The sequence below is a fragment of the Eleutherodactylus coqui genome, chromosome 8 (assembly GCF_035609145.1).
Source record: "Eleutherodactylus coqui strain aEleCoq1 chromosome 8, aEleCoq1.hap1, whole genome shotgun sequence".
Classification (NCBI taxonomy): domain Eukaryota; kingdom Metazoa; phylum Chordata; class Amphibia; order Anura; family Eleutherodactylidae; genus Eleutherodactylus; species Eleutherodactylus coqui.
Window position 1 is genome coordinate 205997770 of NC_089844.1, and position 23450 is coordinate 206021219.

Sequence of the window (23450 nt, forward strand, 5' to 3'; positions counted from 1 at the left end):
TAGATGATGGGAGAGATCTCTGTACTGACCCCTGATATATCTATACATAGTTATTAGAGCCCCCTGTTACAGTCCCGGGTATAATAGATGATGGGAGTTACAATTACTGTAAGTTACGATGACCAGATCTGTCAGATGCAAGTAAGGCCGCCTTCACCCGGCAACAAGGCTGCGTGATTTTCCCGTGACAGCGCTGCACGCCGCATGTATGTGAACCCCGGCTCTCCTGCGGGTTCCTTCACATCAGCCATGTTTTGTGGGCTGCTGAGTCGCGGCGCGCTCTATACTGCCGCGGTTTGCTATATTTTGGGTCCTTCCTTTTTGTTGCATTGCACAAATCGCGGTTCTCCTGCAGTGCGATGGACCAGGAAGTCCTACTGCTCCTAGAATAAGCCCTAGCTGCATTAAAAACGCCCCAAAACAATACACTACCTAACGGGCGCTGTCCGCTCCTCCTCATGCAGTGATTGGTTCTGGGGCGCTGAGGCTCAGCCAATCACAGCCATTCAATGCGATGGGTGCGATTGGTTCTCGAGCGCCGCAGCTCAGCCAATCAGAGCCAGCGCTTCCTGCAGGCAGGATTTTTGAGCCCCCTGACCAGGAAGCACTGGCTGAAGACTACAGACAAGTGTGGCGGCACTGCGGTGCAGCGGACAGCGCCCGTTAGCTGTTGGATTGTTTGTTCTTGTGCTTTCTCTTTTTAGTGCAGCTAGGGTGTATTTTTGGGTAAGGCTTATATTACAAGCCCTACACTCAGCCCCGTCCCGAAAATCCAGGCAAAACAGCACTACAGAGGCGTGCAACTTTGTAGGGATATCCCTGCGATACAACGCAGTGATGGCGCCGGCGCACGGCTGCGATACGGCCTTGTGAGAGGGACCTGAAGCTTCATGTACTTCAGCCATTCCTTCTTTACATGCTCTCTTTGCTTCCCTTCATGTAGATCCCTGGGTAGTGACTACGCTGCCACTGACAGCCACGCCGACGAGTTAGTCACTGACTGGTTTCTCATCAGATGAATGGAGCTGTGGTTGGTGGGATGGTCCGTCACGTTGGCTGCTCACCAGACTGGCATCTGTTATGGAGTTCTGGTTTAAGGAAATCTGTCACTAGAGCGCCAACGGGAAGGGTTACGGCCCGTTTACATGGAAAGATCGCTTAAACGGCAGTCTGTGGCAGTTTTGAGCGATCAATTTGCATAATCTCTTTAGTAGCCAATTAGCTACTAAAGATTTTATTAGCATGTAAATAAAGGTGGCCTCTGTATGCAGAAGACAGCAGGAGTGCTGTCATCTGCATACAGCCACTGTGCTCTCAGAGCTATGGGCTAATATCCTGCTAAGCTGACAGCCGGAGTGCTGTCTTCTGCATACAGCCGCTGTGTTCTCAGAGCTATGGGCTGGTATCCTGCTGAGCTGACAGCAAGAGTGCTGTCATCTGCATACAGCTGCTGTTTTCTCTGAGCTATGGGCTTGTATCCTGTTGAGCTGACAGCGCCGAGAACAGCAGGAGCGCTGACAGCTGCATGCAGCCGCTGTGTTCTCAGAGCTATGGGCTGATATCCTGCTGAGCTGACAGCAGGAGCCCTGTCATCTGCATACAGCTGCTGTGTTCTCGGACCTATGGGCTGGTATCCCGCTGAGCTGACAACAGGAGCGCTGTCCTCTGCATACAGCCACTGTGTTCTCAGAGCTATGTGGTATCCCGCTGAGCTGACAGCGCTGAGAACAGCAGGAGCGCTGTCATCTGCATACAGCTGCTGTGTTCTCGGCGCTATGGGCTTGTATCCTGCTGAGCTGACAGCGCCAAGAACAGCGGGAGCGCTGACAGCTGCTTTGTTCTCTGAGCTATTGCTGAGAGCTTCGAGCGGGATACCAGCTGAAGGACTTGTTTAGGTTGCTAAAAGTAAGTGATGAACGAATAGTGCGTGAAACGTAGACGACCGCGCTTGGACACGATTATCGCTCAAAACACGGCTTTTGAGTGAATTTTGAGCGGTAATCGTTGTCTAAATGGGCCTTAACCCCACGGCCCTCATGGGGGCATTAACGGGGCATCGGCCATGTCCTGGTCAGATCAGGGCTATGTGATGGCCGCCTGGGCTCCTCGGCTCTTCATCAGTGTCTTGTGAGTTCCCTGTAAAGGTAATCACTTGGATTTGCCCCATTTCCTTGCTTGTCTGAGCGCACCCCAAGGTGGAAGGATACTTTCCCGGACCCCGTACATCCTGTGCCTCACTGGAGCCGTCAGGGTTTCGGAGGTCAGATGGATTCTGTTGACCTTTATTGGTTTTCGTCCAGTTTCGGTATCTTTGACCAAAGTAGCGCCGCATGCTGCACTATTTGGGCTCTCAGACAATGTTGACATGCAGAACGCTGCTGCGCGCCTGATTCTTGGTCTCATGGACTCGTGCAGCATTAATGCGGGGCGCTGTGTGCATGACAGTTGCCTGCTGCGCCGATTGAAGTTGGGCAGTTCCTCTACCTGGCTTACACTCTTCAGGCTTACAATGGCGTTGCTTCCCGCTGACGGTTGTGATGTGTGAGGTAATGTCTGCGCTGCCCTGTAGGGGAGCGGTGTGAGCGTCTTCACTGCGGGGCTCCTAACCTGAACTTTAAGCATCATGGCTTCTTATGACGCTCAGGGTCTGGGTCAGGATACCTGCAGTCTGGCCGGGACACTCATCCTTGTTATGGGCACTGTGGGCGGAGTGCGCTCTTCTGTCACCAGCCTAGAGAAGTTGGTGCTGCGGACTGTCTCTTGGGTGCGCCGCCATGCAACGTTGACTCGCGGGTCGTCCGCTATTCGGGCGATCGCTGGACCTGGGGAAGACACGGGTTTGCACATGTGTTTAACTCTTGAAGGCCTGTTTTCACGTGCAGCACGGCGCTCTTCTCGCTTTATGTATAGGGGGTGCAGCGGGTCTGCCGGGGGTTGGGATGGGGTGGCCTGATGCATGTTGGCACCCGCACGGCTCTGGCCTCGTTGCATTAACCCTGGTTCTCTCTTGTTTGCAGGACGCCATCGTCTGGATGTGTCGGCGGTAGATCCCTTCCGGACAGTTTGGGCAAACTGCATCAGGAGGAGGGCGGGGCACCGGGCCCTGTCCTCCTCCTCTCCGGGGGGCAGCTGCGCCTGTCTTCGGACCCCCACCCCGAGAGAGTGCATGTGGGTTTGTCATGAGTCCGGCCGGCTGCTCCCATGTGAACAGCTTTAAAGTGGAGAATTGGAAGCAGAACCTGCGCGCCATTTACCAGTGCTTCGTGTGGAGCGGGACGCCGGAGACCCGGAAGAGGAAGGTAATACTTGGGTAACGTGACCGGGACCTTACGGATGGGTCATCAGTGGTTCGTCCGGGCACCGCCCCTCCGATGCCCCCGTAGTCTGAGGGCCGCTTCACATTTATGCAACCCGGGAATTGCCTATTCCTGCGTGTTTTACCCAGAGTAGACCGAAGAGCCGACTGACCCGCTGCGCAGATACCGCGAGTACGCTGCACCAAAACGGGCCGAGCCGCGCATCGTGTGAATGAGCCCCAGGAAATCAATGGGTTACACCTGCAAACGAGCCTGAAGACCCTACAGACTGCTCTGATTGGCCGGCACTAGTCATGTGGGCAGCACTGGCCAATCACAGGAAGTCTTAGACTAATGGATACTAATATGGTAGTCGGCGGAGCGGCCATCTTTGTTCAGGATCCGGAGGGAGGCTTTATTCACCCGGAGCCCTGTCAGTGCAGCCGGCCGGCCGGTCGGGCGTCATGGCGGTGGCAGCAGGAGCTCAGATCCAGGATGGGGAATAGCTGATTGTTGGGGGCCATGTTGAGCCTGATGGCAGGGGGCGGTGTAACTTGGCATGAGTTTCAGGTGTTTGAGGAGCTCCTTATAAAGCGCCTCTCCGGACCCGGAGGAACAATGATGGCCGCCCTGTATGGTCTGAGATGCTACTGTGATTGGCCAGTGAGACCCGCATCTAGCGCCCTACACTGCTGATGTATACCAGATACTGTCCCGCCATCTTTGTTCCTCCTGGCCCGGAGCAGCGCTTCTATGTCTGGCCTCTCAGAAATGTCCTAAACCCCCAGCCTGCGGTGAGCCGGCCCCAGCGGCCCCTGACGTCTGGGGAGGAAGGGGTATAGATGCCCCGCAGCCGCTCCTGTAGATGGGTTATGGCACGTAGCGGCACGCTCCGGGGGTCTTACCATAGGGGGGAAATACCTGACTTACAGAAGCCAATAAATGCGTCGCCCCTCACGGACTGCCTGGAGACCACCTGGACCTCCTTCTGTTTTTCGGGCCGAAGTCGGAAGTGGATTCGGCCAAACGTTGTCTAAGGCCGCATCCAGGTGGTGGAAAACTGGCGCCAGATCCGGCAGTGCGAGCGTTCTGGCGAACGCGGTGGAGATCGGCGCCGCAGTCTGGACTGTGCCAGCTGTGTAACACGTGCCACGCGCCTCATTGATGCGTGTCGGGTATTCCATGACCGAACGAGCGGTAATGCCAATAGTAGGGTTGGTCACGTGCCCACGGGCGGCCGCAGAAGCTGTGCCACCGGCAGCGGGTCTAGTCATGCCTGTATGTCACCACGTTACAAGGTGCTGAACCTCACAAACCTCAGTATTTTTCTATATCCTCTTTTGCGTCCGTGTATCTGAACCCGCGGTGGGCAGACGAAGCTCCGCCCTCTCCGTACTAAGAGGCGCTTCCTCGTATGAGTGCTTGAGGCTTCACGTGTTGTCCTCTCGGGCGACCTCTTACATCGCCCGGCTGCTACCGGATATCACCAGGAGAAGCAACAGCCGGCGTTTCCCCAACCGCGGCAATTGGGGCGAGCGTCCATGCAAGCGCCGCTGCTCAGTGCCTCCCCCTAGCGGTCGTCACTAGATGTTTCATGTCGCTGGTCCGCCATCTGGATGCTACCTGTAAGGGTTAAGCGGCTCCTCCGTACATGGAGACGGCAGCAGTACAGAGCAGGACTTCCACAGCGGGGTTGCCATGGGAATTCTTTCGGTGTGCGAACAGCCATGTTTTGTGAGCCGTTTAACTCAAGGTGTCCCTGCTTGTAACAGTCCTTCACTGCGGGGGGCCGTGCCCGGGCACTGGGGGTCTCCACAGGGGGGGTGGATTTGTACTCTGCGCCCCATAGATTCCGTCTCGGATCTCCCTGGAAGGGATGGATGCGGCTTGTGGGATCCACCACATGTGCCCTAGAAATGCCATGGCGTGGGTTACCCAGACGCATGCATCGCCTCGGCCGTGACTTGTAATGGGTCTTACCCCCACCCTGCTGTCTGCCCATCTTGGCCAGTAATTGCAGGTCTTGGGTTGGAACGCCTGCATCCCACCTTTCTTGGGCCACAATGTCGTCTTGATAGCGAAGGGTCGCTTCACCTTGGGTTCCGTGCAGAATCTATCTATGCCTGGCCGGTATACCGGGAGGGCCGTCCAGGGCCGCCGCTGATAATTATAATGGACCCCTGGCTAGAGGCAGGGAGGGGTGTGAGCGGGTCCTCCTTCCATGGGCACCACCATTGCTGTACCTCGCTTATAGCCAATTAGCTGTGCGGCTCGTTTGCCTGCTAACGACCCGCTTTCTACAGCATTTCCTGATTCCGGTTTTCTCTACAAATCTGTATGTATCTCCCAATATTCACCGGGTTGTAGACCGCCCTCCTTACTGACGCCTTTGCCTTGAGCGGTTTGCAGACATCCGGTCCCGTCTCTGTGAAGGTGCCTGCACACGGAGTGATGATCGTCTGATCGCTGCAGCGGCTGAGTGGCGGTCGTTTACATGGCGAGCGTTACCGTTCAGTTTCAGTTGTCGGGAGCATTTACGTAGGCCGAACCATCGTCTGTCCGCTTTGTGGGCGTGTCTTAGCTGCTTCTGCACTCCTCCCACGCTTGTTCCCATTGTACCTCCAGGGATCCTTGGCTGAAGACTCGCTGCTATGTCTTCTGGTATTTCCATCGCTGCCGTCTACCCCCCCCATAAGCGTTGGGAAGCTTCAGTGGGCCGGGGGTAATGGCGGGAGCCAGCTGGTGTTGTGGGCGGCGCGCCGAGCTGAGCGCCTCCACCTAGTTGCTGCTTTGTCATTCAGCTCAGTTCTGTATGCATGAGACGATAATTCATCGGCGGCCATCTTTGTAGGTGAGCTGAATGACTAGCGAGCGAATTAGGTTGAGTGACCAGTTGTCGACCGCGTGTACACGGAGCGACCGACCGGAAGGATCTGTTTAGCAGGCGTTCCGACTAATCGGCCCATGTAAAGGTACCTTCCTGATAGGAGCGTCCAACAAGTCGGACGCGGTGGATCCTGTTGGGCCGTGTTCACATCTCTTTGGATGTTCCATCGCAGATCTGGTACAAAGTGCCAGCAGAAAGTCCTGCGTGACTTCCAACACAGCTGAACGGAGACCCAAAGGACGCGGTCCGTGAGGTCCGTTGGGTGCCGTTGGGTTCCTTCGCCCAAGGGCTTTCCCTCTTCATGCTCCCATAATGGAGCCTGAGCCCTGGTGTGATCATGGTCTTGGTTAGACGCGCCGCCTTGTGGTCTCCATCATGGTCTTGGTTAGACGCGCCGCCTTGTGGTCTCCATCATGGTCTTGGTTAGACGCGCCGCCTTGTGGTTTCCATCATGGTCTTGGTTAGACGCGCCGCCTTGTGGTCTCCATCATGGTCTTGGTTAGACGCGCCGCCTTGTGGTCTCCATCATGGTCTTGGTTAGACGCGCCGCCTTGTGGTTTCCATCATGGTCTTGGTTAGACGCGCCGCCTTGTGGTCTCCATCATGGTCTTGGTTAGACGCGCCGCCTTGTGGTCTCCATCATGGTCTTGGTTAGACGCGCCGCCTTGTGGTCTCCATCATGGTCTTGGTTAGACGCGCCGCCTTGTGGTCTCCATCATGGTCTTGGTTAGACGCGCCGCCTTGTGGTCTCCATCATGGTCTTGGTTAGACGCGCCGCCTTGTGGTCTCCATCATGGTCTTGGTTAGACGCGCCGCCTTGTGGTCTCCATCATGGTCTTGGTTAGACGCGCCGCCTTGTGGTCTCCATCATGGTCTTGGTTAGACGCGCCGCCTTGTGGTCTCCATCATGGTCTTCTCACTGCAGTTTCTCTTACAGGCCAAGTCGTGCATCTGTCACATGTGTGGCGCCCACCTCAACAGACTCCACTCCTGCCTCTACTGCGTGTTCTTTGGCTGTTTCACGAAGAAGCACATTCACGAGCACGCCAAGGTGAAGAGACACAATCTAGGTGAGTGCTGGCTTCGCACTTCTAATGTTTTGTTTCTTTACTTTTTAATATGAGAACTGTGACCCGACAGAGCGTTGACCCGACAAGCTGCGTTCTCCAATGTCTGGGTTTTAGCCCTACCCACTGCAACTGTTGGAGGACTTAAGAGTTAGATTTGACAATAAAGCTCCTGGGATCCGAGTTCTTATGTGTTCAAATTAACAATGATCTTAGAAGAAAGAGGAGGAGACACAACTGTGTGAAGTCACCTCTGTGCTCTTCCTGAGCAGCCCAGCCCAGTTTTGTCCTAAAGGAATGTGGATACAATGGCTAAATATGGTCTCCGAGTATCGCGGCTTCGATCAGCTTCGGACTAATCTTTATTAACCCTTGACTAATGAGTGGAAGACCGAGTTCCCCGGTCTATAGAGAACCTGTCCGAGAGCCAGAACCTGAATGCTGTGTTTGGTGTAATGATTGGCAGGATGATCCTCCTTAGTGAACATGTGGTAACCACCCCCTATGTCACCAAGTAGCTGATCTGGATCTGCCTTCCCTACATTGGAGTATGGATGTTGGGGTTTCCATCAGTAGCGCCTTCTACAGGCTGCTGGGTTGGGCGCCATGGACGTCTTTCAGTGGCCGTCCGTTCACCACATCCATCTTGGCTGGGATTATGCGGTGAATGGTCTCCCAGATTTGCACGGCCCACATGCTTCTGTAACTGGACTTGTTAGAGAGAACGTGGCAAGACTTTAAGTCCGGACTGGGTAGTATTTGTGCCACTAATGGGGCACCTTTATCAGTGTGGGCCAAAACAAACGAGTTCTTACATGTCTTGCAGTCTGTTTTCCAACCATTCATACCAGCTGCTCTGCCAACTGTGAGGTTTGAATGGAACACCTTCCACGCTCAAAAACCACCGTAGATCATGTCAAAGCGTAATGCTAGATGGGAATAACCTCTTTATGGCATATCCACGGGGCCTGCCACTGTGTGATCTTCTGTCAGACGTCTGTCCGTGGTTCAGCCAGTTGGTACATTCTTAATGCTGCGATTCAGGAACAGCCAACAAGTGAGACTGCTTCAGAATACTGCCACCACCCCTCCGGGCACCAACAATCTGCCTGCAGTCAGTCACCCAAGTAACCATGTTTACCCCCGACTGCCAGATGTTACCTTCTGCTGCGCAGTGGAGAGGTCGGCACATTATCGAAGATCAGATCATGACGTGGCCATCACGTGGTACCACCTCACTGATCACAAGACATCACGCGGCTCACATTATCTGAGAGCAGATCATGACGTGGCCATCACGTGGTACCGCCTCACTGATCACAAGACGTCACGCGGCTCACATTATCTGAGAGCAGATCATGACGTGGCCATCACGTGGTACCGCCTCACTGATCACAAGATGTCAGGTACCAGCTCACATTATCCGAGAGCAGATCATGATGTGGCCATCACGTGGTACCGCCTCACTGATCACAAGACGTCACGTGCCGGCTCACATTATCCAAGAACAGATCATGACGTGGCCATCACGTGGTACCGCCTCACTGATCACAAGACGTCACGTGCCGGCTCACATTATCCAAGAACAGATCATGACGTGGCCATCATGTGGTACCGCCTCACTGATCACAAGACGTCACGTGCCGGCGGCTCACATTATCCAAGAACAGATCATGACGTGGCCATCACGTGGTACCGCCTCACTGATCACAAGACGTCACGTGCCGGCGGCTCACATTATCCAAGAACAGATCATGACGTGGCCATCACGTGGTACCGCCTCACTGATCACAAGACGTCATGTTCCGGCGGCTCACATTATCTGAGAGCAGATCATGACGTGGCCATCACGTGGTACCGCCTCACTGATCACAAGACGTCACACGGCTCACATTATCTGAGAGCAGAATATGACGTCGCCATCACGTGGTACCGCCTCACTGATCACAAGACGTCACGTGCCGGCGGCTCACATTATCCAAGAACAGATCATGATGTGGCCATCACGTGGCACCGCCTCACTGATCACAAGACGTCAGGTACCAGCTCACATTATCCGAGAGCAGATCATGACGTGGCCATCATGTGGTACCGCCTCACTGATCACAAGACGTCAGTGCCAACTCACATTATCCGAGAGCAGATCATGACGTGGCCATCACGTGGTACCGCCTCACTGATCACAAGACGTCACGTGGCTCACATTATCCCAGAGCAGATCATGATGTGGCCATCACGTGGTACCGCCTCGCTGGCGTCTGGTACCAGCTCTTCCTAAGGCAGCGATCAGTCAGTATATAGTATCCTATTGATAACCCCATAGCAGCCAAGTGCCGTAAACATGCAGCACGTGGTCCTGAGCTTGAAATCCATGCTAGAGTAAAGGTGTGGTGCAGGTGTAAAGCTCCTGCAGTCCGGTGATTGGCTGTCTCACAGCTGGGAGGGGAGGAGCCTCCTTTACCGATAGCGACCGTAACAGGTGAGGAGGCTGCCCGTCGCCCATCGGCACCCTGTAATACCATGGTGAGGTGCTGATGGCTTACCTCTGTGCCTGCATGGTATCTTAGCCTATTAGACCCTGCCTCCAGTGGAGCCTGATTGGCTGAGAGCATATGCATAGTATAGTGCATTACAGAAGTATTGCAGTGTACTCTACCAGCAATCACATCTTTAAGCCCCTTGAGGGACTAAAAAATAGTGTTAAAAGAAAGTTCAATAAAGTTTATTCTAAAAAAAATCCACTGTAAATTAAAATAAGTCCCGAATCGTTAACGAGCCAAGAAGTGAGATATTCATGGTGAATGGCGTAAAAAAAAGCAGAATTGCAATTTTTCGTTCATTTGCTCTGCAAAAAAATCTATGAAGTGTCGTGTCCAGGAAAATGGTGTGAAGTCCAAGCCTCCCCGCAAACACCGGAGCGGCGCCGTCTGCAGGGGGTTACAAACTGAGCCCCGACATCTGAGGGCCGTGGGTGCGGGTCCAGCTCTGACCTACAAATACATAAAGCCGGGGGTGGAGTGGCCACTCAATGGGGGACAGGGTTATGTCATACCGAGGGAGGGCCGAGGGACAAACCTCAGGAACCGGAGAGCAGCATGTGGGGGGAGAACCAAAACCCCGAGGAAATGGCTCAAAATGTTGTTTGCGTGCTCAGGGGTTAATGGGGAATAAAGGGTCTGCTGTACTTGCTGGGAAGGGGGAGATCCCCGGGTGGGGGCCGCGTGGCGGGGGCCGAGCCCCCCGGGTGGGGGCCGCGTGGCGGGGGCCGAGCCCCCCGGGTGGGGGCCGCGTGGCGGGGGCCGAGCCCCCCGGGTGGGGGCCGCGTGGCGGGGGCCGAGCCCCCCGGGTGGGGCTGCGTGGCGGGGGCCAGCCCCTCCCTTGGGACACAGACAGGGCATGAATTTCAGCCACGTGTAGAAATCGCTCTTTTTCTTCCACCTATAGGCAGTGTGTTGTGACGTAGGTAGTTTTTAACCCCTTGATGCTGCGGCCTCTTTTCTTTGCTGGAGGGGGGCAGTTCCACCATGTTTACGGCGAGCCCCTGCAGCAGAGATGATGACCTCTGCGGGGTGCGGCTGGCCGTACGGCTCCCCCTGTGGGACGGATGTTGCGTTGTTGGCCGATGCAGCGGTGCCAAATACTATAAATCTGGGTAACGTCCTTGTTTTGTATTCGGCTCATGTTTTCTCCTATTTTAGTCCTTTCAGCACTCACACAGTATAATGTAATACCGTAGTACTGCATTATACTGCATCCCAGCAGGAAGGCTGTCCAGCCGTGCCATCAGTCAGGCCTTCAGAAGGCCCCTCTCTGCCATAGGAACCTTGCGCTCGGCGTGCCGGAGAGACCCGTGGGGTACCCGGACCCAGAGCTGCCGGCATGGACAAGGCCAGTTACAGGGATCACCGCCATGATTAGCGATCCCGCCACAAACCTGTCAGGACATAACTGTACACCCTGGGGCGTGAAGGGGTTAAGGAGAAGACTCCTTGGGAGACGGGGGGATCTAGGAATGGTCTTGGCGCTGGGGGAGGAGTCTGTATAGCTGGCCTCCGATGTGCTGTCGCGCTTGGCGTGCGTTCACACGCTGCGGTTTATGGCATGCCCGCAGCGATCTGCAGCACGTTTGTTACAAAGTCAGCGCCATTTTCCTTCCTCTGTGCGGGATTTGCTTCGGTCCGCTTCCCTCTGATAGTGAAGGGTTTCGCTGGGCGACGCTGCGCCCCCTGCAGGTGAACCCGCTGCCGCACTCCTGCCCCAAATGTTAGGCGGTTTTCACACTTTACATTTTTAAATATGGAATAAAAAAAAAGTGAAATCTGATATTAGAGGAAATCAACCCCCCAAATGGTGGTTTTCAAGGGGTTAAGGCGGGCGCTGCCAAGTATAGGATGCCCGATGCGCTGTGTGTGTTGCTGTAGAGCCCTCCTGCCCGCCGTTGCCTGTCTGTAATCTGTTGTTTTCCCATCATACTCACCCGTTCTTTGTTTTCCGCAGCCATAGACTTGTTGTATGGGGGTATATACTGCTTTATGTGTCAAGACTACATATATGATAAAGACATGGAGCAAGTTGCCAAAGAAGAACAAAGAAAGGCTTGGAAGCTACAAGGTAGGTCTGTTTCCTTTCCTAGTAGTAACGGGGGTTGTCCCACTTCTAGCCTTTTTGCTGCAGGAAGTAGACATCTCCATACACAGCGCAGTGGTCAAGGCTGGTACTGCAGGCTGAGTTGCATTCGGTTCAGTAGGACTGTAATACCAACCCTGGCCACTGTGCGGTGCATGGAGCGTCCTGCAGCAGCACAGAAGTGGGACAGCCGCCTTGCGTTGGCGTACAGCCGCTTGGTACCGTCTTGCGTGCAGCGATTATCCTTCACGTTTGCAGGAAGCCGCGCATTTTTGAATGATGATGTAAACCCGGCCGCCGACTGAGCGATTCTCGTTCGTCTGTTTCACACTAGGATAATGCCCGCTTACCGCGGGGGCTTCCTGCTGTCGCCATCAATGCTTCTATAGCGCGGCCACATGCATGACACAGGGGGAGTCATTAGCGGCACCCCAGGTTTACTGTGATAGAACTATTGCTAACCCAATAGTGGATCCGTGTGGGCAGCATTGAATTTACTAGAAGCTGAGCCTGGAGTACCAAACAAGGCCACTGCAGTACGAACGGTGCTATATGCTGTTTGTTATTGGGGATCCCAAAGGGCTGACTCTTACCGATCAACTATTGATGATCTTTCATGAGTCCTGGAGAGCCCCTTTAAATCCGTTGGTCTCACCTCTAGAGGGAGCCGTCCTGAACGTGCCCACATATGGAATATAGGGACCCAGCAGGCACTCTGATTATGGTGCACATACGAGGGACCTCAGTAAATCCCGGCTGCCGCTCTTGTATCTCCCCCACATACCTCGTTGGGGTCATCTGGTACTCTCCGTTGTAGATGCCATCCTGCTGCCTCCATGAAGAGGCTTTACATCTACACGATGGACTACAGAAGTGACTGGACTCTGAACCACTGGAGGGCACTTACTGCTGTGGAGTGATCTGTGGTGCCCACCCCGCCGGTCATCTGCCCACAACACCAGCACCACTATTAGTTTTTTTACAGGCCCTCTTAAAAAATGAAATGCCTGCGTTGAGCGGCCCGGCCGGACGACAGGTAGACCGGCCAGCGCATTCACTTAGCTTAGGCTCTGTTCTGCCCGCTGTACCCGCACATACACTACACAGACGTGGGGGTTCCCGGAGGGCAGCGGGCACCACCTGGAACAGAGCTTCGGCTAACAATGTACTGGCCGAGGCTTACACTACGGGGTCACTTACTACCACCCTGTTGTATCCAAGCTAGAGGCGGTACAAGATGTGATACAGGCAGGCATGGAGGCTCTAGTACCCTGTTGTACTGCCTCTAGCTTGGATACAAGATGTGATACAGGTGGACATGGAGGCTCTAGTACCCTGTTGTACCACCTCTAGCTTGGATACAAGATGTGATACAGGCGGGCATGGAGGCTCTAGTACCCTGTTGTACCACCTCTAGCTTGGATACAAGATGTGATATAGGGGGCACGGAGGCTCTAGTACCCTGTTGTACCACCTCTAGCTTGGATACAAGATGTGATACGGGGGACATGGAGGCTCTAGTACCCTGTTGTACTGCCTCTAGCTTGGATACAAGATGTGATACGGGCTGGCATGGAGGCTCTAGTACCCTGTTGTACCGCCTCTAACTTGGATACAAGATGTGATATAGGGGGCATGGAGGCTCTAGTACCCTGTTACTGCTAAACTACTTCTAGGGGCACAATTGTTGCTCACAGTGCAGTCCGTGTCGGTGTGTTCTGTCCGGTACACGAGCACAGACTGGTAACAGGTTGCTGCCCGTCTACATGTGGCCTTAGGCCGGCTTCATGTGACATCACTACAAGACGATGGTGTCCAACGGGGTCTTTCAGGCTACAAAGCATCTCGTGTGAAGACCCCATTGGGTGCCATCAGCCTCACATGTTCTGTAGCCCGTGTGATACCTGCCTAAACATAAGTGCCTGTAAAGTGTCAGTACTCCACCCCGCCTGCGGGGGCAGTGTACAGACTAAAGCCTTCTCACTGATTGCTGTTTTGAATAACCTGCATCTCTTCTGTTTGCTTTACAAGCTTTTTCTCCTTCCTTGGTGTCTCCTTACCAGTATGCAATGTCAGGTGAGACCATTATTACTGCTCCTTCTCATTCTAAACCATAAAGTCTCCTGGGTCATGTTTGCCGCCATCATCTGACCGCCTGAACTTCACCCGCTGGGTGACGTTCAGCGTGATGTTCAGCGTGCGGCATAAGTGTGCTCTTTAACCCTCTACAGTCCAGTGTCTCCTGTACACATCCCAGCGCTCCCACCTCCCATCCTTGGGGACCCCAGCAGGTCATGTCTTCAGGATGTCCTACAGTAAGACCCCCTGAGGCAATGTCTGAGGACTGATGACAATGACATCACCTGAGCAAATCCTGAAAACATGACCTGTTGGGGAACCCTGCCCTATACTAAGTAGTGCAACAGAAGGGGCTAATGTGTGTTTTACATACTACTCTCTGATCACAAGCTTATAGGCGAGCGAGGGAGAGGCGATGAGGCAGCGCAGACATGCTGGGAGCGCTTGTAGCATGCAAGCTTTCCTGGCCAGCGCTGTGATTGGCTGTTAATGATGTCATCACCCTCCTAATTAACTGGATCCCGATGATGGCACCTCAACAGGATGTTAGTAACAGCCTGTGTTTTACCTACTGTGGGGGGCCGCAATCGGCAGCAGAGCAGCTGACATAAATTTGCCTTGCTGCTGCACAGAGCCCATGCAGCAGTGGTGTAAATTCGCCTTCATTGGTCACTAGGGGTTAAAGGGGTTCGGTCATTAAAAAATAAAAAAAATTCTACCCTCGCCTATTCCTCATCCGTCAGTCTACTTACCAGATCTTCCCCTCCCCCATCTACTCCTGTCTCCAGTCCAGTGGTGGGGTCACCTCTCCTCCTGACGGCTGATTCATCTGCTTTCTGTGAGGTTACATACATTACCGGCAGTCTCCTTCCTGCCCGGCAATGTACGTTACGTCACAACTTACAGGCCAGCAGGGGAGCGCCGATCCACTGCGGAGACTGCGCAGGGAAGCGGTCTCTGAAATAGATCAGCGTTCCTTCCTAGCCAGTAAACGCCCCGGCACAGCGATCTGGCCTTGTAAGAAGAATGCAAGGAACGCAGGCTTCATAACGAGCCGGCGGCTGGAGACTGGGGGAGGAGTAGGGGAGTATGGAGTATTATTGTTTTAAATTCCAAAACCCCCTAACGACGGCGAAGGATACTTGAAGGAGTTACGAGGAAACCATGAAAGTGGTGGGAGGGGCCGCGTCATTAAGGGGTTAACAGGTATCGGGCCAGAACTTTGGTCTTCACCTTGCTGGCTAAGACTATAGGCTCAGTGCCGCCTCCTGATTGGACACGATGTCCGGACCTCAGGAGCAAACTCTTCTAAATGCAGGTTATTCCCCAAATCGCCTTTTCTTAGACACACGAGCTGCGTGGGGATCCCTCCCACTTCCCGGACGCCACACTAGTGTTATTTCATGGGCTACACTTTACTAGCAGATGGTCCTCCTCCGTGGCCGTCCAGCTTCTAGGATCCATGACCCATCCTGAAGGGACCGCAGTGCTGGTCCGCCTCTCAACCACACTTAATGCCGCCACTACTGAGCTTCTCGAACTATCCGCCTCGTCACGCTGTGTTATGGCTTTGGCTCATGGTCACTTCTACAATTCTAGGTGTTGGAGAAAAGTATTCGACGTGGGAGCCAACGAAGAGGGAGCTAGAGCTGTTACGGCACAACCCCAAGAGAAGGAAAATCACCACAAACTGCACTATCGGTAAGGGCTCGTCGCCAGCGGGCGTGCTGCTGGGGGGCTTGTCGGTGGGGGCACGCGGGGGGGGGGGGCTCGTCCTCGGGGGTGTGCTGTCGGGGGGGCTCGTCCTCGGCGGCGTGCTGTTGGGGCTCGTGCTGTCGGGGGGGCTCGTCCTCGGGGGCGTGCTGTTGGGGCTCGTGCTGTCGGGGGGGGCTCGTCCTCGGGGGCGTGCTGTTGGGGCTCGTGCTGTCGGGGGGGGGCTCGTCCTCGGCGGCGTGCTGTTGGGGCTCGTGCTGTCGGGGGGGGCTCGTCCTCGGGGGCGTGCTGTTGGGGCTCGTGCTGTCGGGGCGGCTCGTCCTCAGGGGTGTGCTGTTGGGGCTCGTGCTGTCGGGGCGGCTCGTCCTCGGGGGGTGTGCTGTCGGGGGGGGGGGGGGGGCTCGTCCTCGGCGGCGTGCTGTTGGGGCTCGTGCTGTCGGGGGGGGGCTCGTCCTCGGGGGCGTGCTGTTGGGGCTCCTACTACACGGGGAGGGGTTGACCAAAGACCACAGTTCTGGCATTGTGTATTTCCCCCCTGTTGACTGTTCATCATGCGCGATTATTACAGATGCTATCGTATTGTTTCGTTTATGTGAAAACTGTGAGGGGAATGTTTTTACATATTTTAATATCTTTCTGCAGTTAATAAAATTTTCCTTATTTTTAGTCCCCATAGTGAATATGTGGGGGGGGGGGGGGGGGGGGTCTTTCTGCCCACTAGCTACTTCCATGCTACGATTAGCATTGACTGCAGCATCTCAGTAGTTAACTGAGCTTTCAACAGGTTTTCTAAAATACACGGGGTTCTCCTCAACCTCATCTGCTGCTGTGTTTTTGCCGTTTGCAGTCTACTTTAATAAGGTGGGCATGTAGCAAGATTGGCATTCTGCCAGTAGTTCACTGTCCTGACTTCCTTGTCCTCACTTCCCATGCTGCATTGCGCTGTCTCTGGTCCAGTCAGCAGGGAGGCAGTATCTGAACGCCCGCCGTTCGTCTGTCCCAGGACAATCAGGCATTTAGAGACCATCTGAACTAGTAAAGCCACTACAATGTGTGCATGCACATGTGCTATAACAGCAGGAGAGGCAGATTGTGGGGATGGTGATCAGTGTCTGGAGACCTGTAAGCCTGCAGCCTCTGAGTGCACAGCAGATAGAACCGCCCCCTGTTGCTAAAGAAACATCCCTGGATCCTTGTTACTAAGGAAGGGAGCCCCCTAGTGGCAGCCACTGTACACGTTATTTACAGGGGTAAAGGAACAATTTTTTTTTTAATGCAAGTATATTACAGGAATGATGCGACACAAGCCAGTAGATGAGCAGAAGTTGTCTGAAAGGTCACTGTCCCTTTAAATGGCCTGGACTAGAGCTGCCGTGGGTGTGGCCACTGTATGTAGAGCCACAGAACAAAGACGTCTGTGGTCATTAAAGTGTTAACTCTACTTGGTCTTCCCGCAGGAATGTTTGTACTTACTGTTTTTTCTGTCCGTCTCCATGACAGGTTTGCGAGGGTTAATCAACCTTGGGAATACGTGTTTTATGAACTGCATTGTCCAGGCACTTACCCACACCCCCCTGCTGCGGGACTTTTTCCTTTCTGACCGTCACAAATGTGAAATGCAAAGCCCGAACTCTTGCTTGGTTTGTGAAATGTCCACGCTCTTTCAGGAGGTAGGTACATGCTGGCGGTATGTGGCTCCTGTGTCCCGTCCGCGGGGGGGGGGGGGGGAGGGGAGGGGAGGGGCTTCCCTCTTTCTCTTCTGCTGTTGGAATAGAGAAACTGAATGAAAGGTTTCTGAGTTTCTTCTCTATTCCACGCCGCGGATGGAAGGTTGGCTCACTCCAATGAGTTACATTTGTTAAGGCAGAGATTTGTTTGCTTCCATCCAAACCCCATTGTGGGCAGAACTAGACACTAGGATGCGATAGAGGCGTGGTGGGAGGTCGGCTCTATGGCGGCAGCCTGACCAGAACACAACAGGGAGACCAAGTATAGCAAACATGTTACAACACCATCACTGACCATCTTGTAGTCTAATGAGCCGGCACGAGTGCACCTACCCTACCACAGGGTACCTGCCCTGACAAGGGTGACCCTGCCTATGCTCCCAAGCTCCAGTCCTCACAACAGGCAGGTTTTCAGGGTTTCCATAATACTGCACAGGTGATGTGAGTCCTCTAGAAGATCTACTCTAAGCCTGCCCTGTTTGGGGGTGCAGACTGGCTCTTGGGAAACCCTGCTGTAACTAGTCCTCAACATGCTTCGTCCTCAGTGGGACTCGTGAGGGGAAATCAAGTTGGGATAAATCCATTCGGCAAGATACAAAATGTGTTGACCTGATTCTCTTGAAGTGTCAAACGTGTACGAGGGCCCCAGCCTGACCGCAGGTCTCCCACCTGAATTCCTATGGTGGCCAGAGGTTGGGTCAGGAGACCTACAAGCGAGTTGTGCTGCCGCACTGCCCCTTACAGGACAGCGGCTTGGCGTCAGCTGTGGCCTCTGGTTGGGGCAAGGAGGACTGGTCAAGCATTGGAGATGCGAATCGCTGAAAGGTGCTTTGTAGAAAGGACCCCACTCCTTACCAGAGTGCAGCAGCAGCAGCGAGAGCGCTTGGCCCACTGGTAAGCGGGCATCATTTAGTTGTAGCCTCAGGCAAGGCTGGTAAGACGCGTTCTGCCTCATAGTGACGTGGGCAGTTATGTGACTAGCATGTCACCACCCACAAGTACTGCCCCCCACAATATGGAGTAATGAACGAGTCTGAGCCCTGCCCACTGACAGCCATATAAAAGGGCAGCAGTGATGGGGCAATCAGTAGCTGGAGGCCTCCAATGTGGCAGCATCTGTATGAGAGCGGTGACCAGGGTGCTGTCCCCATGCTGCCACCAAAGCAGCCCTGATGACCCGTGGGCAAGCTGCAGGATGCACAAGGCCGGTCCAGCCAGACTGTAATATGCACGGTGTAGCACTATGATGGACTGACCAGTTTCTCCCCCAGATATGGGAAAGTCTGAAACGGGACCTTGTATTTGAGAGTTTAGTTGCACTGTGATCTGTAGATGTGATGTAGTGCCACGGGGCAACAAAGCACTTTGGGGTAGCTGCCTTGTGTCTCACATTTATCACATAAGTGTGGCGGGGATGTTGTGTGGGCGGTGATGGAGGACCCTACATTGGTGGTCTGCTCTGGCGCATATGGTGCGTTGGGCCACTTGTAGGTGTAATACTCAGTCTGACGAGGAGTATGGAGGACTACTAGGAGGATGCTTGGTTACAAGAGTGTCTCACCGAGGGTTCCCATGATCTGGATAGGTTGGGTCACACCTAGCGTAAGGTGAAGGTTCAAAAGAAGATGGCTTAGCAGTGCAGACCTGGGGCGGGACTGGGGCCGGACCTCCGCGACCTGGGGCAAGGACGCAGCACCTACAGAGGGGGGATTAACATCAGGTCTGTTGCTTTAGTAAGGACCACATGGTACGCTGGGTCATGTTATATTATGACCCGCGCACGGCTAGTTTCAGCGGGCGACATTACCACGAGATAATCACGGCAATATTGCGCTTTTGTTGAGATGTTTGAGCGTCCGCCATGCTTTTCCTGAAGATAACCCTTGCTGATGCCTGCGTATGTCTCACGCGATAGACAATAGGAGTTGCCAATGTGAAAACCGCATCACACGAACATCGCAAGTTTGTGCCCCCCCCCCCACAGTGAAAACCCTGAATGGAGCGCTGGTCGCACCCGCTTGAGGATTTCCATCGGCCCCATTGGAGTCCACGGGATAATTATTTAAAATCCACAGCGGTTTTCCCGCAGGCGGATCCGCGCCCCATTAGACGCCCGCGGGTAGATAAATAGCCGCAGATGGTATTTAATAGTGATTTAAAAATTTCCGGTGCATGAAAAAAAAATGCGCCATGCTCCATTTTAGTGCGGATCACGCTGCGGATGTTCCCCATTGATCTCTATGGGTGCGGGAGATCCACTGCGGATCTTAAATGTGAATTACATGGGTGCAGGAGATCCGCTGCGGATCTCAAGGCTGGGAGGTGGAGCCAGTGCTAGGAGGCGTGATAAAGTGGGCAAAACACCTCCAGCGTAAAAATTGCATGCGCATACATACACGTGGGAAAAAACCGCATCCGCATGCAATAAAATACAATTGTAAGCTCATCCGCAGCCCAAATCTGCGTTACAAATCCGCAGCAGATCTGATTTTCCCCGCGGACAGGAGGCCGTACTATTGTGGGAAAATAAAAATAAACGTTTAGTATCACGGCGTCCGTGAAAGTCTAGCAAAGTACCGCGTTATTTATCCTACATGAGACCGCAGCACAGAACCCCCAGAACTGCGCTAAAAATGTGACCACAATGAATGGAAGCCAGGAGACGTCCCGCAGAAATGGCGCTCGCCACCACAACGGCGGAAAACACAACGTCCAGCGGGTTCAGTGGCGGAAAAGGACTTACAAATAGTGCAACGAATGACCCTTATAGACCGTCCGCCCCTCAGCACAGCGGCCGCGGCGGTCCTGCCACAAGCCCCTCCCCCAGGATGGCAGAACTGCTTTCTTTTCCATTTTGTACCGCGATGTCAACTGAAAATAAGAGTTCCAATCACCCATCAGGCCGCCTTCACGCTGGCGTGGAAACCGCGCGATATTTGTGCATTATGAGATATGTTTGAATGGGGTCGTTCACAGCAGCGATGGTTTCCTGCATGGCGCCGCGAGGCGATGCCGGGAACACATGGCAGCATCTTCCATCCAGCTGCGAGATCACCTGTTTTCACTGGCTCTGGTGGCAGCAGCGTCGGCCCCACTGACAGCACTGGGAGGACTCCGCCATCCTCGCCCCCGGGGATTCCCTGCAGTGATGGGAGGCAGCAGCGTCAGCCCCACTGACAGCACTGGGAGGGCTCCGCCATCCTCGGCCGTGGGGATTCCCTGCAGTGATGGGAGGCAGCAGCGTCAGCCCCACTGACAGCACTGGGAGGACTCCGCCATCCTCGGCCGCGGGGATTCCCTGCAGTGATGGGAGGCAGCAGCGTCAGCCCCACTGACAGCACTGGGAGGGCTCCGCCATCCTCGGCCGTGGGGATTCCCTGCAGTGATGGGAGGCAGCAGCGTCAGCCCCACTGACAGCACTGGGAGGACTCCGCCATCCTCGGCCGCGGGGATTCCCTGCAGTGATGGGAGGCAGCAGCGTCAGCCCCACTGACAGCACTGGGAGGGCTCCGCCATCCTCGGCCGTGGGGATTCCCTGCAGTGATGGGAGGCAGCAGCGTCAGCCCCACTGACAGCACTGGGAGGACTCCGCCATCCTCGGCCGCGGGGATTCCCTGCAGTGATGGGAGGCAGCAGCGTCAGCCCCACTGACAGCACTGGGAGGGCTCCGCCATCCTCGGCCGTGGGGATTCCCTGCAGTGATGGGAGGCAGCAGCGTCAGCCCCACTGACAGCACTGGGAGGACTCCGCCATCCTCGGCCGCGGGGATTCCCTGCAGTGATGGGAGGCAGCAGCGTCAGCCCCACTGACAGCACTGGGAGGGCTCCGCCATCCTCGGCCGTGGGGATTCCCTGCAGTGATGGGAGGCAGCAGCGTCAGCCCCACTGACAGCACTGGGAGGACTCCGCCATCCTCGGCCGCGGGGATTCCCTGCAGTGATGGGAGGCAGCAGCGTCAGCCCCACTGACAGCACTGGGAGGGCTCCGCCATCCTCGGCCGTGGGGATTCCCTGCAGTGATGGGAGGCAGCAGCGTCAGCCCCACTGACAGCACTGGGAGGACTCCGCCATCCTCGGCCGCGGGGATTCTCTACAGTGATGGGAGGCAGCAGCATCAGCCCCACTGACAGCACTGGGAGGACTCCGCCATCCTCGGCCGCGGGGATTCCCTGCAGTGATGGGAGGCAGCAGCGTCAGCCCCACTGACAGCACTGGGAGGACTCCGCCATCCTCGGCCGCGGGGATTCCCTGCAGTGATGGGAGGCAGCAGCGTCGGCCCCACTGACAGCACTGGGAGGACTCCACCATCCTCGGCCGCGGGGATTCCCTGCAGTGATGGGAGGCAGCAGCGTCAGCCCCACTGACAGCACTGGGAGGACTCCGCCATCCTCGGCCGCGGGGATTCCCTGCAGTGATGGGAGGCAGCAGCGTCGGCCCCACTGACAGCACTGGGAGGACTCCGCCATCCTCAGCCGCGGGGATTCCCTGCAGTGATGGGAGGCAGCAGCGTCGGCCCCACTGACAGCACTGGGAGGACTCCACCATCCTCGGCCGCGGGGATTCCCTGCAGTGATGGGAGGCAGCAGCAGCAGCCCCACTGACAATACTGGGAGGACTCCGCCATCCTCGGCCGTGGGGATTCCCTGCAGTGATGGGAGGCAGCAGCGTCAGCCCCACTGACAGCACTGGGAGGACTCCGCCATCCTCAGCCGTGGGGATTCCCTGCAGTGATGGGAGGCAGCAGCGTCAGCCCCACTGACAGCACTGGGAGGACTCCGCCATCCTCGGCCGCGGGGATTCCCTGCAGTGATGGGAGGCAGCAGCGTCAGCCCCACTGACAGCACTGGGAGGACTCCGCCATCCTCGGCCGCGGGGATTCCCTGCAGTGATGGGAGGCAGCAGCGTCGGCCCCACTGACAGCACTGGGAGGGCTCCGCCATCCTCGGCCGCGGGGATTCCCTGCAGTGATGGGAGGCAGCAGCGTCGGCCCCACTGACAGCACTGGGAGGGCTCCGCCATCCTCGGCCGCGGGGATTCCCTGCAGTGATGGGAGGCAGCAGCGTCGGCCCCACTGACAGCACTGGGAGGGCTCCGCCATCCTCGGCCGTGGGGATTCCCTGCAGTGATGGGAGGCAGCAGCGTCAGCCCCACTGACAGCACTGGGAGGACTCCGCCATCCTCGGCCGCGGGGATTCCCTGCAGTGATGGGAGGCAGCAGCGTCAGCCCCACTGTCAGCACTGGGAGGACTCCGCCATCCTCGGCCGCGGAGATTACCTGCAGTGATGGGACGCTGTGTTCACAGGGATATCTGCTCCATATATCACTCGCCCCGACGCTGCATCATTCAATGAAGCCCAAAGCCTCGTTTGCCTGCAGGAATTCATTTAAATGTACTTCAGAGCAGCGCTCGTGGCTTACACTGTGACTGCTATATATGATGGCAGCTTGGGGTAACTGGGCTCTCCAGTTGTAAACTGTTGATGGCCTGCTAGGATAGGCTATTAGTACCCTGTTTCCCTGAAAATAAGACCTACTCCAATTCGAGACTTTGGGGGAGGCTTGAAATATAAGCCCTACCCTGAAACTAAGCCCTAGCTGCATTACATAAAAAGGAATACTTACCTAGCAGGCTTGGGTCCTCCTGCTGCTATCCGCAGCTCCGCCGGGCGTCCTGCAGTCCTCGGCTGCTCATACATCACTTCCTGGTTACAGGATTCATAAATCCCGCCTCCAGGAAGCGATGGCTCTAATTGGCTGAGCAGCGCTCAAGAACCAATCAATACATTGCTTAATGATCCAATGCGATGGCTGTGATTGGTTCCTCGAGCGCTGCATTGATTAGCTGAGCATCGGTCAAAGAACCAATCTCAGCCATCGCATTGTGGAGGCGGGATTTATGAATTGGCCAATCAGTGCTGGGGCCCACAATGCTGGACCTCCGAAGAGCAGCGGAAGGGACCTAGACCGAGACTGCGAGGTATGTATAATAAGGCACTCCCCGAAAAAAAGACCTAGCACCTCTTTTGGAGCAAAATGAATACCTCGCTTCCCCAAAA

At 55.3% G+C, this 23450-nt stretch overlaps 1 protein-coding gene across 3 annotated transcripts in view; it reads left to right on the forward strand.

Moving 5' to 3' along the window:
* The window catches only part of USP22 (ubiquitin specific peptidase 22), a 65493-nt gene that overhangs the window by 3818 nt on the left and 38225 nt on the right, over positions 1–23450 (forward strand). For all 3 annotated transcript variants that reach the window (XM_066577251.1, XM_066577252.1, XM_066577253.1), the window contains exons 2-7: positions 3018–3299; positions 7121–7253; positions 11748–11861; positions 13908–13952; positions 15555–15656; positions 17169–17338. In XM_066577251.1, the coding sequence (XP_066433348.1) occupies positions 3180–3299; positions 7121–7253; positions 11748–11861; positions 13908–13952; positions 15555–15656; positions 17169–17338 (684 nt within the window). In that variant the 5' untranslated portion in view covers positions 3018–3179. The remainder of the gene's footprint in view (positions 1–3017; positions 3300–7120; positions 7254–11747; positions 11862–13907; positions 13953–15554; positions 15657–17168; positions 17339–23450) is intronic.